Source organism: Lissotriton helveticus, chromosome 7, assembly GCF_964261635.1.
Source record: "Lissotriton helveticus chromosome 7, aLisHel1.1, whole genome shotgun sequence".
NCBI classification, from domain to species: Eukaryota; Metazoa; Chordata; class Amphibia; order Caudata; family Salamandridae; genus Lissotriton; species Lissotriton helveticus.
The window spans coordinates 1,298,519,676-1,298,536,765 of NC_136068.1; the positions used below are offsets into that span (position 1 = coordinate 1,298,519,676).

Below are 17,090 nucleotides of genomic sequence, written 5' to 3' on the forward strand. Positions count from 1 at the left end.
GCCGCACCACATTGGATCCCTCCGTGGCTGGGCGTCCACCAAGTGACCCTGCACGGGGGAACCGCTGAAGGCTGCAATCTGTGAGGTGTGATCTGGTAGGTACAAAGGCGCACTGGTGCCCCCCCTGCCACAGAGGACAAGGGGTGGGGAAGGGGGCTTGTGCACTAAAAATTGGAGTACACTGGCTGAATGCGCGAGCTGAACCCTTCAGCACCTAGGGACTGGTGCGTTCTGCTTCCTCCCCCTAACAGACTCAAAGGCGTGCTGATCCGCAATATGCTCAGCTTTAACCTAAACTGAGCAACTTACCCCAATGGACGTGGAACCAGGGCCGTGCTGCACCTCCAGGGAGTAGAGGCTCGGACCTAGACAGGGCCTGCTGGTGACCTGGGGTGAGGTGGAGCCCCAAAAGCAGAATAAAAGATTACCGGAGCAGGAAGGCCTGCACCTTGACCACATACCCTGCCACAACAGCTGTAATGCAAAACTGGTAATTATGGGCAAGCAAGACGCTAAACAGACCAGGCTCTCTTTTGAGAGCAGGCCCTACACATGTCAGGGAGACCCTGAGACCCAGGCGGGTGCACCGAGTATTCACAGGACTACGGCATCAAAGAATTCCTCATCAACATAAAATCCAGCCTAAAAGCTATACGCCAAATTAGATACGCTCACTACCAGGCTCAACCACATGAAACACAGGGTGGACAAGCATGACGATCGAATAATTCAAGCTGAGGCGCGTATCTAAGAAACTGAAGAAGCTCAAGCTGAAACTAAGGAGCGCCTTCTCTGAATGGATAAAATTAAACATGTTATGTATGATGGTACCTCCAATGATATTGTAAATTGGAACAAGGCACGAATTCAGCATAGAGCATTTCCACTGAGTCATGTTGTCCGGCACACTGCACTCTACTCCATGTGATGTCTATCAAATGCCTAACCTGGAACATAAGCGGCATAAATGATTATCGGAAACCGAGACTGGCTGACGCCTACATCACACGACACCACATTAATATCTGATTTTTGCAAGAACTAGACTTAGCAGCCCACACAGCTCCAGGTTTAAGATGGTACAGCCAGGAATACACCTCTGTATTATCTAATTATGCCAGAGGAGTTGCTATCCTAAGAAAAGGGCTCCAATGGCGCCTTAGAGATGTAATAGTGGACAAAAAAGGCAGGTATGCCATGGTCACAAGTACTCTGCACACACTGCCTCTGACCCTCCTGGCAGATTAGGGTCCAAATTCGGATGACCCAGGGTTTTTCATTAATCAATGGTGCCTGGTCACAGAATGCAGTTGTGGGGTACAAATATGGGGAGGGGACTTTAATGTCGTTCTCAACCATAGCCATGATAGATGTGGCTCCGCGCGGCATCCCCACCCAGGAGCAGCTGACACTCTCAAGGCACTCCTGCGGGATTACAACCACCTTGACATTTGGAGGTAGTCCCATAAGGACCAACAGGAAGAAACTTGCTTCTTAGCTCCTCACTGTTTTTGGCCCAGGATAGATTATTGGCTTATATCACAGTAAACTAAATTATGGGACGCCAAGCCTACTCACATGCCCCAGACGCTATCAGACCATGCACCGGTCATGCCTGAGTTTCGCTTACCATAGAGCCTTCCAGGCACCTTCACCTGGCGGCTCCCGCGGGGGGGGGGCACTGCAGGACACCGCCTTTAAAGAAGAGATACAGGCTTAAATTCAGGTCTATTTTGCCCAAAACTGCACAGCAGACTTTTACTCTTCCATATTTTGGGAAGTATTCAAGGCGGTGCATTTCCAGACAGGCAGGTATCCTTAAATCAATCCGTTATCAACTAGCCACAATCAAAAACAACCTTTGAACCCTGGAGGCAGAATATAACAGAACCCACCACCCTGACACACTAGCCACAATCAGGGAGAACATTTCTGAATATAATAATGAAGCAGAGCGTGAGAATAAATACCTAAACAAAGACGTTTACGCGCGTTGCTACAGGGAAGGGGACAGGCCTCGCAAACATCTTCAATCAGGCACACTCTCCAATGTATTTGAACTCAAAGACTGTGAGTCAGGAATGCAGGGCACCCCCGCTGCAGTGTTAGACACAATGACCAAATTGTATCCTACACTATACACTTCAGAAACCAATGAAGATGCTGATCTACTCACTGCAGCTGGTATGGCTGGAAGACACTCACAGAGAATTCTTAGACATGCCTTTCACAACAGAGGAAATCACACAAATCATCAATGCTCTCCCAAATGATAAAGCACCAGGGCTAGATGGCTTCATGGCTCCCTTTTATAAAGAATATGCTGATCTCCTCGCATCTCACCGTCTAGCAATGTATGAAGACTCCCTTCAGAAAGGTGTACTCCCGCCCACATTACGCAAAGCAGTCGTCACATCACTGCTCAAGCCTGATAAACCTACCCCAAAAATGCGATTCCTATTGGCCGCTTTCATTAATCAATATAGACAATAAGATCCTCACCAAAATCCTCGCCAATCGCCTCCTACCCACTCATCCCCAAAATAATTAGTCCTGATCAGGCCGGGTTCATACTGGGACATTCCACATTGCACAACTTAAGAACACCGTTTGCGGTGAGGTGGTTTGATTCCCTAGCATGGGACTATTTATTCACACTGCTACAGCGATTAGGCCTCAGCCCCACCTTCATCAGATCTATAAAATTATGATATACCCTCACCACGGCCAGGCTACGGCTCAACTGGCTACTCTCTGAACCAATCACAATAACACGCGGTACCAGAAAGGGATGCCCCATTTCATCACTATTGTTTGCCATTGCCATGAAGCCTCTGGCTGCTCGGCTCAGACAACATCATGCGCAACGCAGCATAGGCTTTATCTTGAGAGCACTGATAATTTCACTCTACCCAGACAATATCACCCTCTACATCTGTAACCTGCGCAACAACCTAGCCCCAGTCCTCCTGGAGATTCTTAAGTTCGATGGCCTCTCTGGGATAAATATCTATCAGAATAAATCAGTGCTGCTTCCCCTCACCAATAACACATCCCCATTCCACAGCGACTATCTGATGACGTGGGCAAAGGGCCCGTGCGTTACTTAGGGGTATGGGTGAGCTGCGACATCCAGGAACTATGTGCTGCAAACTATGGCTGTGTGGTCGACTGGCTTGAAAGCAGGATCCCAATTTGGTTCAAACTTCCGTATTGCCATCGCCAAGATGGTCATTCTGCCCAAGTTCCTTTATTTATTCCAAAACATCCCGATGCCACTCACGCATGCGTTCTTCTGGTGACTCCGGTCCAACTTGATATCCCTGAATTGGGATGCAAAATAACCACGTATCTCTTGTGATGATCTCACTTTGCCTCTTGCGTGGGGAGGGCTAGGGGCGCCTGACCTGGAATTATACGCCATTTGCACACAGGCTCAATTTTTACATTTCTGGATACACCCCACCCCATATCAATCACACGTGGCGATAGAACAGGATCTTGCATCCCCTCTTTTCCTTAACCCTGCCCTCTACTCTCCATACAATGCACTGTGTGGAGAAATAAATACTGTAGAAAGAGTCCGGTGGGCCTGGGAGGAAATAAGAAAGAGGGTAGAAATACCACAATTGACGGTACTCCTTCCGCAAATCTGGAACGAGCTACCTGCAACCTTGCAAGGGGGGTCAGCGTTACTGTCTTTCAGAAAGGAGTTAAAGACCCACCTGTTTAAAAAGATAACATCAATACTCTAATTGTTTGGTTTGGTGGCGGATGGCCCTCCGGTTGTAGCATGTTGTGTACTTTTTCTGTGAAAGCGCTTAGAGACCAGTGGTGATTTGCGCTATACAAAAACATAGTAACATAACATAACATAACAATTATCTGCCCCATCTATCCCACTTCGTGATAACCCAATTGTGCCCCCTCTTCAGGAGGTTGGTGTGCAGAAAGGGCGCAGTGACTCAACCTTCACAGGTTTTCGATCTTAGACCCAAGAGACGAGTTCCTCCGAGCAGCCCTCTTTGCAGACATACATCAGACGAACGCTGCAGACACACTACTTTATTACCAAATTAGGGCCACGTGCCACGAACGGAACCCAGCGTTTCCATCGCCACCCCAGATGCTGCTCATACTAGAACAGATGATCACCACACCCTCAGCTTGGAAATTAATAACTCAACTGTACGCTTGAGTGCAGCAGCACACGCCTAAGACAGAACTGCGCGCAAAGTCCTACTTGGAAACCAACCTAGGATCAGAATTCACAGGGGCACACTGGGATTTCTGCTGTGGGCAATTAGACGGACTGTCCCCAAACTACAGGGGAAACAACCTTTACAGCGCAACTTTTACAACGCACTACCATTACAACGAAACTTTTACAACGCAACATCCATTACATCGCATGCCATTACAACGCATGACACTACAACGCATACCACTACAACGCATGTCATTACAACGCATACCATTACAACGCATAACATTACAACGCATAGTACCCTTACACTATCCAACACTTACCCTACTGTTGCACCCCCTAGAGTTAAAATAGAAATTTTTACCCCTACTCTATCCAACACTTATCCTACTGTTGCAGCCCCCCTGAAGTTAGAATAGTAATTGTTACCCCTACACTATCCAACACTTACCCTACTGTTGCACCCCCCTGGAGTTAGAATAGTAATGTTTACCCCTACACTATCCAATACTTACCATACATGCAATGTAATGTTATGCGTTGTAATGGTATGCGTTGTAAAGGTAGTATGCGTTGTAATGGAATGCGTTGTAATGGTAGTTTTTAAAAATTCGTTGTAATGGCATGCGTTGTAATGGAATGCGTTGTAATGGAATGCGTTGTAATGGAATGCGTTGTAATGGATGTTGCGTTGTAAAAAATGCGTTGTAAAGGTATGCGTTGTAAAAGTTTGCGTTGTAACGTCATACATCCAACTACAGGCATAGGCTGATACACTTCCACTTCTTACACCGCCTTTATCATACCCCGCTGCAGCTACACTGACTAGTGCTAACGGACACCGAGAACTGTCCCAGATGTGGTGCCCCAGGGTGGACTTCCTTCACCTGGCATGGGCCTGCCCAGTGATTGCGAGGTATTGGTCTGGATGTTTGTGGTCATCCAGGCCATGGTAGAGTTTTGTCTGGAGGGTGCACTGATGCTTGGCCTCCTAGGGTACGTAAGAGGTGCTGCCTAATAAGCGCAGATCAGTGGCCACACTCCTGCTTCCGGCAAAACCCAGAGTAGCTATGGTATGGGGCAGACGACGTACACCAAGGGAGGGGGTTTGGCTCCTGGATGAGGTCTACTGCATTGACCAACTTTCGCATTAATGGGATTAAATGACACCGAAATCCCTCCCTAGAGACATCTGGGAACCACTGCGAGAATACTTAAACACTAGAGAGGATCAAAGAGCACCTTCTTCACATAGGGGGTCCCCGAACCACATGAGACAAGCCAATTCAGACATAAGTCCCCCTCAGCAAGCGGCCTGATCTTTTGCATGCCAGAAACGGACCAGGCACAATCGAAAGGTAATGTCCAAATAATAAACACGGGAGCAGTTTCAGATATTACTTCAACGAAAGTAGAAAGGTGTCGCCACCAGGCTCAGAATTTACAAAATTGATAAGGCGACCCAGTGGGACATCAATATGACGGACTTATGGATCACAATGAAAGACTTTCCCGCTTCCCTGTTTCCATTTTCATTTGTCTCGTCTGCTTCATGGGGTGCCATTTGTGTTCGTTTCTTTTTCTTCTTCAGTGTATATTACAGTTATGGGGCCTTTAGGTATACTGACTATGTAATCTGTCCAAGCCGCAATGGGAATGATAAGGCCCTGATGTATTTTATATGATTGTTAATAAAGAAAATTCATAATTAGCAAAAAAAGGTTACCTTCACCCTGAAGACCCTGAAGAGCAAGTTCAACAGGAGTTGATACGCAAGTGAACCATCCAATGACACAATGATTGGGGAGTATATATATTATACAAGTCTGAGTTTAACACCCATTAGATCCTGATAGTTCTGTAGTATGTAGCATTTTGGGAGAAAAACTAATTGGGCACATTAACGTTTCCTTTCATTCCCTTTTTGTATTATAACACCATATGGTACCTACATCCCATTGGCTTAACATCTGTAGCCTTCAAATCCATAAACTGTTTTCTTTTAACTACTTCTAGTTTGGAAATAATATAAGTATTCCTTAACTGTAATGTTTTGGTTTTGCTGTTCATGTGTTACATGTATGACTTGCTGCTTTTGCCAAGGTACTATCGGTAAGCTCAGTATTGCTTCCAGAAACCAGTATACTTCAAGGCACTAGATGTGAGAGCTCAGCCACATATTAAGACTGAGGCCTCTCATCCCAGTGGTCTAACATTCTGGTTCCCTTCAGTTGGGATATGCAATCTTTTGAGACTAAGAGTAACATAACAGTGGTGATGGAAGTAGAACTGGAAGAAGGCCCGATCATCCACCTGCATTTAAAACAGGCGGGCCCTAGTCTTGGCGGGGAGGGAACTCCGTCTTTGTTGTGACAGAGTTCCCTCTCCGCCAAGATATATATCTGGCCCAAAGTTTTGGCAAGGTCATGTATTGTTTTGATTTTTGGGTTATCAAGGCATTCTTAATTATTGTCAAGGGTGCTTAGGTTCATGAGTGTGTTATCAATGGAAGAGTCACAAATAATTATTTGGTTGGTGTTAGAAATGATTGGGAAGTCGTCAATGCACGAGTGGTGGGTGATGGGCAAGGCTTTTCAGTTGATGATGAAAACAGGATGAGACAGTTGCCAAAGAGCATATACTATGTTGTGGAGGTACAAGAGACTTTAGCATATTTTTGTCATTGATAAGTAAGACCGTTTTTTTTAGTAAGTGGGAGAGGGAATGATTTTCACAGAGGAAGTATGGGTTAGTCATGGTAATCAACAACAGGCTGACATGTTTGTGCCATTGTTTGATGCAGAAGATGCAGAAGTAGTAAAACCATTTCTGACAGATCTGACAGAGTGTTCGCCAAAGGAATCAGCCTCTATCAGGGCATAGCGAGCCAAATCTATTCTCTTATCCTTCAATATTTTAGCTCAAAATAATTGGTTATTCTTGCAATCCTAGGTTCATGCTTGAGATGCAATGCAAATATGTGTTATCTCCTTAGATATTTTTCAGGAACAGTTTGAGAAGACTTTGGGAATGTCTTCTCAGCCTTGACAGGAAGCTCCGCCATGGCTAGAAATTACCCCATCTGAGCTATCCAGAGACCGTTACTTAAAGAGTAGAGAAAGGCTACAAATGCCATTTGACTGATACGTAAAATGCTAAATCACTTCCCCTCCTCAAATACTTATACATTGTTGAAAATCCTGAAATGTGTATTCCTTTTACAGGAGGTGGAAAATTTGAGCCATGCTGGACTCCAGGAAATGACTTGGCCATAGTGCAGACACGGACACTGAGGTGGATAAGCTAAAAACATTTTACTGAGAGATTTAATACTAAGGGCATTCCAAGTCTAATGGCAGAGAATGATTCAAAGCAAGCAAGTCTATGAAAGATTCACAGGTAGAGAAATGCAGAATATCTTGTTTTCAGACCAAATCCTCACCGAGTTTGTGAGGTTTTCAATGTTTCTTTTATCTGCTGTGTCTTACCTGAAAGCAGTAGGTGGTTGAACGATACACTACATAAAAACAGTTTCCTCCTTACCCAGGCTTCAACTCAGACTGGTGTCTCACAGCACTGTATCGGATTGCGATGGTGCATGCTCTGGACAGGCTGTGGGCGGCCGCTCTGACAGTGATGGAGCGCATGAACACCATGGTGCCATACGTCAATTTATCGCTCACCGGCTTTACATATGTTCCATTGGGCTCCACCTGAAGAAAGGCAACAAATATCTATGCACAGGGTTCAATATGGTAACTGGCAAATCCTGCAGCTACTAATAAGCAAAGATGGCAGAGTCCTCACTGGTATGGTGGGCCAATGGAGGAAAGCAGTCAGACTGGCTATTGAGGCATTGCCACAAGAGGACGATTGCAGCAACATCACCAGGGGGACAAGCAGCAACAGTAGCAGTTGGGTAAAACGCCTTATAAACATACCTGATGCTGTGTTTGACAGCACACGCTTTCCTTACCTGGGCATACTTCATTAGCATGTTCTCCCGAGGGATGCGAACGTTGTCCAGTTTCAAAAAGCCATTATCACTGTCCTCAAAGCCAAACTTAGGCCCGATGTCCCCCACAGTCACACCTGTGTCAAAATTACCATCAATCAGACCTTTGCAAGGGAGTATTATTTTATCATTTGTTAAGTGTAAACATTCACCTGAAGGTACTTTGGTGCCCAGTTCTACTTCAAAAGTTCCTCACTAAAGCATGTTATGCCAAGAATCACATTAAAAGCTAGAAAGAGTCAGTCTTCAAAAATGTACTAAAATTCAACAAAACTTGTTCCACACATTGTTTGATTGCCATACTATTCCTCAATTTTGCTGCATGCATTGAACAAGTTCTGACCACAACATAGTTTTATGAAAGGTAGAAATAGCAAGTACAAAGACCTTTTCAAATCTTCAAATCCTTGCTTTGTAAAAAGTGATTCTCTTGAATATAGGGTTTGTGCTATGGCCATAAAGTGATTTGCGTACTAGAGAGAGGGACTTAAATGCTATCCATTGCTTACTGCAAGCCAGTGGAGTTTGGCAGAGCTGGAGATACTGAATAATCTTTTTTTTTTAATTATACATTTGCATATCTGTGGCATTTTGGGTAAGTTGTAATTTATTCATTGATTTCTCAGGAAGATCCAGGTAGACTGTGTTGCAGTAGTCCAACCTGCCAGAAATAAAAGCATTCACGATCTGGATTCTTTTGCAGTATAGAAAATAGATCGATGGTCAGTTTCAGAATCTTCAGTTGAAGAAAATAGGCGCTCACTACATGCTTAATTTGATCGTCTTTGTTAATATCCATGTTAAAGTTTACACCAACCTTTCTCACACATTAAACTGGTACAGGGTTTAATCTAACAATGGTGACTAAAATAACAACTCTACACAGTTAACAGATGAAAGGGAGCTAGAATTTGTGTTTTCATTTGGTTTAGTTTAAATTGGTTTGGATTATCCACAGCTGAACTCTTGTCGGGGAATTGCGTAGATTTTCAGCTTTAACGCTCACAATCAACTGTAAAATGGATCTGAGTACCATCAGCATATAAGAATTGCAATAATCCCTAGAACTAGCCCAAATGGGCCCCTAAGACCCTATATAAATGGAAAGGCATGGGGGGATAACACCAACCCCTGTGGTACTCTATGGTTTCAGACAAATACGTCCATCGTGATTTGTTAAAAAAAAGACACTGATCATCAAGCCAAATGAGATGAGGAGGAAGTGAAATGCCCAATGCCACAATTAGTAACTGGATTAAGAAAGGAAGCCTGAAACATTGCCTGAATCTGAGGTTATTTTGTCGCATCCCAAGTGTTCTCAGAAAATGTCTGTTTGCACCACAGGCCCCATATATCTGATGAATCCTCTTCTGGGAGCCCAGGCCTTGGCTTTTCCATGCAGAGATTATATATTTATGCAGCCCCCAACCTATGCTCTCGCGCTTCCCCCACCCCCTATTGCGGAGATATAATCTCACCTGAAAGTGGTTGATGAGTGTCCATGTGGCGTATGGGCACAATGAAAGCATGAAGGCCCTTGCACTGTCCTTGGGTGTACAGCTGAGCCAGAACAATTGCGTGGTTTGAGGTCTTTCCAACTACAAAGCAATATGGAAGAGCACAGAGAAGGGTTACAGTTAACAATGCATACAGAAGTACAAGGTGGTACCATCTTCTTTACCATCCTCCTTCATGTGGACACTCAGGATACCAACTCACTATTCCAAACTTGGTGTGTTGCCCATACCTTAGTACTAGGAATTTCTATCTTATAACTCCAACAACGCTTCCTGCTGTTGTACTTTTATCTCATATTTAAATCACTTTGACTATGTCACTTCAAACCTTTAATGAGTTACTTCTTCTGCTCCAGTTCCTTACCTCTAGACTGGACTTCCTCTCTTCTTATTATTCAATTTTGTTTACGTTACTCCTCAGACTCAGATTACTGCTTAATGTTTAACCTCATAGCGATGGTTTTCAACCCCACTTCTTCTCAGGGCTTCAGCTCCCTTTGTAAAGTTTTCGCTATCACGTCTTTCGCTCACCCAAAGTTCCTTTCATCTCAATCACAGAGCACTCCAACGTCAACTGTCCAGATCTGTAGGGCCCTCCTCCAGCTTCCGCACTACACGTGATCCCTCTCCACTAAAAAAACCAGCCCACACATTTCTTACATCATCATTAATACTGGAAGAACGGACAGTGTAAAGTGGACTATGGATAAAGGCCTGCCAAGGAGACTATTCACTGAATTCACTATTCACTATTACCTACCCCAATCCAGCACATCTGTTTGGGCCATGGCACGACCCCTGCTAACTGAACAGGATGAATACACTGCTTTGAACCTGGATTTTAGGCTACATACCATTTACACTCTCCAACCCAAGGAATGGTGTGTGCTTAATCTTTCATTTTGTGCTAGGTTGGCACGTTGGGGGTTGATAGATTATCATTTAAAGTGCTTGTCCTGTTGTTTTTGCTGATTTTGGGGACTTGTCCCTTGATATAGTCACGAGACACTCTACCGCCTTCTATGCTCACAACAATTCCTTGAGGCATTTTGGAAATGAACAATTAATTATGCATTTGATCTATGCAATAAGGAGATTGCATATTGAAGAAAATTGTTTGTATCCTTCGAAATCACATGCTTATTGTTTTCTTAGAGTGGAGGTATCATTTTGTAAAATGTCCAGAGTTAGCATGATGTTCTGTCTTCGAATACTGGACACAAATCGGTAAAGATGGCCACCAGGGGTGCTCAAGACTGGGCAGGCGGCCTCCAATGCTAGTTATTTTATAGTGATGATGTTTGTTGACTCCTCTACTCACTACAAGCAGATCAAGGGGACTTAATAGCCTATAATATAAAAAAGTTGATTCTGTTAATCAACATGTCTTCCAGGCTTTGAAAGTCTCCATTACTTCTATTCCATAAACGTCTAAGGGTCTCTCATGGAGTATTCTAACTTTGTAAAGCTTGAGGCTGCACCGTAGTCAATGTGACCAATGAACATTTAATTTGGCACTAAGTTTTAAAAATTGATCTCCAAGTGGCCACCAAACTGTAAAGAACTTGACAAACTCTGTCCCAGGACACAAAACGACAGCGTCTGCTTCTAGGCCAATTTCTTTAGTGCAAGGTTTGCCTCCTTTAAAAAGGTAATATATGTAAAATAGTTAAAGAATCCACCTCAACCTTGTCCAGCAATACCTATGACTTCATCATTCACACCAGCCACCAAAATATCCCTATCATTCTCATCTGACTGTTATCAATACTCACTCACATAGTCACCAAACACCTTGTGAAATAAGAAGTGACACTCACGTCCACCTGGCCACCATTTGATTGAGGTTACAGTGGGGCTGTTGAGGGTGAATTCCTGCGTTGATGGGTCGTACGTGGAGGTTGTCTCAAGGCCGCGAATGTGGGTCCCTATGAGTAAAAACATGTTAGGCACACATTGTGAAAGCTCCTGGTTTTGTGAAAGAGTAAAGTAAGGAAACAAACAGAGAGAAATATCCTCCCCCACTAAGAAAAGGAGCCAACAGATTCCATTCAGCCCCCTCCCACGGGACCGGCCTATCTGTTCCAGAGGTCAGGTTACTAAGTCACCACCTTGAAGGGCCATCTAGAAAATGGGAACCGGAAGTCATCTAACCGGAAGCAAGAGGAGTAGCAATGATGAAGTAAAAGTTTGAAAGCAGAGCAAGAAACCAGAGGTGAACAAGTACCACCATGTTGATTAAGTTATAACCTCCATTTAGGGTGTGGGAGGTCTTTGCTAGACACAGCAGTCACTGCTACTTCTTTACATAAAAGTATGTTGATTCAGTGGGATGGGGGGGAACAGAGCAGTACTGACATTACTTTACAATAGATTTTCCATCCTCATACCCAACAATTTGACTTTAGAAACAAACTGGTGTCTATCTCCCTACTAAGACCCCATGAGGTGAGGACTCTTCTAAAAAGAGAAAACAAATTGTCTGTTGTTCCACTACTCGTAATCAAATGATAAGAAACGCTTACACCTGCCAGAAACTATGTAAATCTCCAAATGGTGAACATCTGTGATGACTGCAGCATCTGCCCTCTTTTTCTACTGAATGAACTGCTGTTTTTACGCCATCCATAAAGATACTTGCTGTTATTTCATGACTTGAGTGTGATAAAGACGCTAAGGTGAAAGGGATTGTCATGCAATGTACTCAAGGGGCACTGAAGAGAAGATGAAAAGGTTAAAATAGCCACCAATTGCTTCACAAGGCGAGTGACTGGCTGTTTAAAGTGCAGTCTCTTCCCCAAGTTGAGTAAAAATGAACAAAGTCCAAGATGTGCTTCAAACTATCAATGTCAGCTGCAAATTTTATATGTAGTTTTTTCATGTTCCACTTGCTGCCTGTGAAGTAACTGATGTAATTGTGGCACTGTTGCAACCTTGCTTCCCTAGTTTGTGCCGCTGATGTCAGTTTCTTGTTTTTTCCCCATATTCCATATCCGCAGAAACAGAGGATGAACAATTCTTGGATGGATTGTGCTGAGTACTTAAACCCGAAATGTAGGTTTATACAGCTCATTCTACTACATAGGGCCTACCTGACCCCGCGTAAACTGAGTGTTATGTTCCAGGATGCATAGGATGGTTGCCCGCATTGTCAATCGCCGTCAGCGGGTCTCCTACATATTGTGTGGAGTTGCCCACGATTGCGACTCTACTGGGTAATAGTTTGTGAGATATTAACAGATATAGCTCCGGTGCGAAATAACGACCGGATGGACTACTGCCCGTTAGGACTAGGTCCAAAAGGGAAGAAAGATAGCCCAATCATCAAATTCAGTAACCTTGCATTTATAATAGCAAAACGTAACATTACCATGAAATGGAAAGCTGCCTGGAAGCCATCACTGCAGGATTGGCACGCTGAGATGGTGAGGTGGGGAAGGGCGGAGAGCGCTGAATTAAAAAGGGAGGAACAACGGGGGCTGTGCAAGAAATCCATCTCTATGGATTGGATTATGTTATTGGAAGAATTTATCGCTATAGACATACAAGAGTATTGACAGAATTTTTATGTGTCCCCTCTTCCTCCCCTTCCCCTAGTGCGTGTTTTTTTCTAGGCAGCTGAGATAAATAATTTGAGCTACAATACAACCTTATAATATAATGAAGGATGATGCCGAGGTATACACTGTTGAACTTTTGAGTCTTTGATACATTGGGTTGGAATGCCTAACTGGTTTAATTTTTGCTGAGTCTACAGGTGTGGGAGGTGGGTGGGTATGTAATTGAGTTTACATTAATTTTTCTATATCACAACATGTAACTAGAGGAAATGTGATTTCCGAAAATTGCTCATCTGCTCGAGATATCTCGTTACAGAATTGAACGAATAGAGATCATACCGAACAGCACTCAAAAAGTAGTGTGAAGGTGTGATTAACATTGTGTGTTATAAACAGGCTATTGTATGGTTCACAACTTAAATTACCATTTGAGAATACGCTGATAATATTGCTTATTACGTAATATGTAATGTTATAATGTGAATGTAATGACTAATATCTTCTGCACTACGATGTGATGGCAATCTTTAATAAAACAATGTAAAAACAAAAAATAAAAAAAACATTAACTGGTACTTGCTGCTGCCTCAACCATACCCTACCACTCACTTTTGCAATCACAAGTTACAGCCTCCCTCCACTTGCCCAAACCCCTTCTTCACACCCTCTCCTTCCCACTATGATGGGTTTACCATGACCTATTAGGGAATAATCCACTCCAACACAATACTGGCTAGCGTATTCCTTCCATCATTAGAGTTTACCTCATTTAGCGTGTTGAGGCACCCCGTCTATGAGCTCTTAACCACAGCCTCTCCTGCTAACCATCATGGCATTGCCTTGCAGTGGTGCCTCCCACCTTACACTCTTTGTATCACCTTAGCAAGGTTGCCTTAGGCCGATAACTGATCTACATACATCTCTCCTTCCCAGACCTTTCAAATTACTTTCGGAACTCATTAAGGCACCACACCTCTGCTGATTCCGCGGGCCACTGCAACGTTACCTGGGGCAGCTCAATGATTTTTTTGGCACAATTCTACTTTCCATATTGCTCTACTATCAGATCAAAAGTACCTGAAGCAGCTTGCAGACGTCTCCCCGATCATATCGAACAGCACTCAAATAATAGTGAGAAGGTGTGATAAACATTGTGTGTTATAAACAGGCTATTGTATGGTTTACAACTTAAATTACCACTTGAGGATACGCTGATAATATTGCTTATTATGTAATACGTAATGTTATAATGTGAATGTAATGACTAATATCTTCTGCACTACGATGTGATGTTAATCTTTAATAAAAATGTTTTTTTTTAAAGTGTGCTGAGTACTTACTTGGTACCATATTAGGTGTTAAAGAGTGGCCACTTGACAGAACAAGGGGGAGGGCAGTGAGGAACCTGTGGTTAGATAGAATATCCAACAGAAGAGAGATGCAGAAGGTAAGTAACAAGGTCTTCAGAAGGATACTTCTAACTGTAGATTCCTCACCTTAAAAAAGATACCAAAGCAGTAACTACCCAAAGTGGAGAGTCAGTCGAATAGACTCAGACCAATAAGTCCTCCAGAACCGAGCAGGCGAAGTGTCCCATCAGGCCAGATTGTCAAGGCAGTAATGCACCAACACTTATGTCACAGTCTGGCAGATGTCAACGAGAGGCTTCTCTCACACAAATGCATTAGTAACAGCTTTGGTCCTGGTAGAATGGGTTTTCAGACCTTCTGGGGGTTCTGTCTTGGTCACTGCATAGCAGATCCTAATGCAGAGGACTATCCAGGTCAACAAGGTCCTCTTCTATACTGCCTTCCCTTTGTTTGCTCAAAAGCAAAAAGTTGATCATCCACTCAATGACCCGAAGTAGGATCTATGTAAAAGCTTAAAGTCCTTTTGAGGTCCCACCGATGAGGCCTCTCCTCCTATTTTGAGTGGGGAGGGGAGCAAACAACGCTGGAAGATTGATTGATGGATTTTCCATTATGAAAGGGAGTCATGACTTTTAGTAAGAATGCCTCCTGAGTCCTCAGCACCAATTTGGGAAAAGATGGTGTAGAGCTGTTGCACTGAGAGTGGCAGTAGTTCACTGAAGCAACAAGCTGACATAATTGCTATGAGTAACACAGTCTTCAAGGTTAGGCGATGCAGTGAGCAGCTGTGCATCAGTTTGAAGATTGTACACATAAGGCATGTCAAGACCAAGGTTCCACTATGGCATATCAAACGGCTTGAGATGAAACCTATGTCTATCCTTTAACAAATCTCATCAGGTGACTTGAACATGGACTGTTAGTCAAGCAGACGTAGGAAGGCTGAAAGGGCCTACAAATAACCTTCTATAATGTCCACTGTAAGGCCTTGCTAGGCTAAAGACTAAATAAATAAAAGCACATCCAATAGCATGGCCTGTTCATTATTCCAAGCACCTCACCAGGTCACAAATGTGTTCAAACTTAAATGGATTTTGTGGAAGGGCACCTATCAGCAACTACGACATCCACCACCTCAGTTGGCACACAGAATGCAGTCAGTTGCCGCTGCTACATCTCCATGCATGGAGGTGTAATTTACATAGATTAACAGAGAGGACCCTGCCCTGTTGCTGACACAGGAGGTCCTTCCAAAGTGGCAGCCTGAACGAAGGACTGACACTCAATCCTAGGAGTTCCAGATACCACACCCTGCTTGCCTAATCCGAGGTCTACAGGATGATCAGTAACATAGCTGAATATTTTGCTGCCCGTGGCGGTCCCTCTGGTCCCCGCCCGTGGCGGCTGTTACGGGGACTATCGGGGGGTTCTGGTGATTCCTGCGGTGGCCGCCAGCAACAGCTACAGGCAAGTGAGGGGGTTGTCGCCGCCCCCAAAACTTGTGCCGCCCTTGGCAGAACGTCCCTCCCCCTGCTACACCACTGAGAATGACTTGGGCCCGGTGGTTTGTGATCTTCATAACTCGGGGCACAAGAGGAAGATGTACAAGAGTCCCACTGTCCATTCCAGCTGGAAGGAGTGTTCATGCGAAAACTCCAGGGTGCACCATATTTCTTTTTTTTAAAACTTTCTTTATTGAAATTTCACACAAGAGATGATTTACGACACAGTACATACAATTCTAGATGCGAAGAGCCCAGTACAGCAGTAAATGACACAGAGCAACATGGCACATGTTGAGGGGCATTTCACAGTGGCAGTGAGTCTCTACTGCAAGGGGATGGCACAGCCAGTACAAAGGTGTGCAGGGAGGTTAGCAGTGACCCAGTATTGCGCTGTAGATAAAGATAGAAGGCTGCCCTTATGTCCCTGGGTCGAGCAGTGTAATGTGCCGTCTCAGCATACTGTTAGAACCTGCCCTAACTGTAGGCAGCATTTCGTAACCACCACCCCCTCAAAGTTGGCACCCTCCTCTGCATCCACCTTATGGCCACACACCTCTGGCTAGTACAAGTAATGTGGAGGCAAGGTGGCGATACGAGGGGGGTATATGTGAAGTACCACCCAATAGAGCTGTTTGAGGAGATGGGTCGACCGGAGACTCCACAATCTCACAATCTCCGAGACTACCAGGAACATATTTTGTCAGAACAAAGTGAGTTCAATACAAATCCACGCCATATGGAAAACATTCACATTAGGAAAGTCGCCTCAAACATATTTGTTTTAGTGCCCCCACCAAATGTGGTTATTCGTTCAGGTATGTAGCAGTATTGGTACAGGTATTTCAAATGTATCAGTTTATGTTTGTAGGAGAGTGGAGTGTTTTTTACTTGAGCGCAGCAGTATTCCCATACTTTA

The 17,090-nt window shown here is 44.1% G+C and overlaps 1 protein-coding gene across 1 annotated transcript in view; it reads right to left on the reverse strand.

The window, feature by feature from the left end:
- LOC144770228 (peroxisomal acyl-coenzyme A oxidase 1-like) overlaps positions 1–17,090 on the reverse strand; it is a 274,407-nt gene that overhangs the window by 140,654 nt on the left and 116,663 nt on the right. Inside the window, exons 4-7 of the mRNA XM_078654563.1 lie at positions 11,560–11,667; positions 9,701–9,820; positions 8,184–8,299; positions 7,751–7,920 (exon numbers count right to left, since the gene is read on the reverse strand). Of these exons, the coding sequence (XP_078510689.1) occupies positions 7,751–7,920; positions 8,184–8,299; positions 9,701–9,820; positions 11,560–11,667 (514 nt within the window). The remainder of the gene's footprint in view (positions 1–7,750; positions 7,921–8,183; positions 8,300–9,700; positions 9,821–11,559; positions 11,668–17,090) is intronic.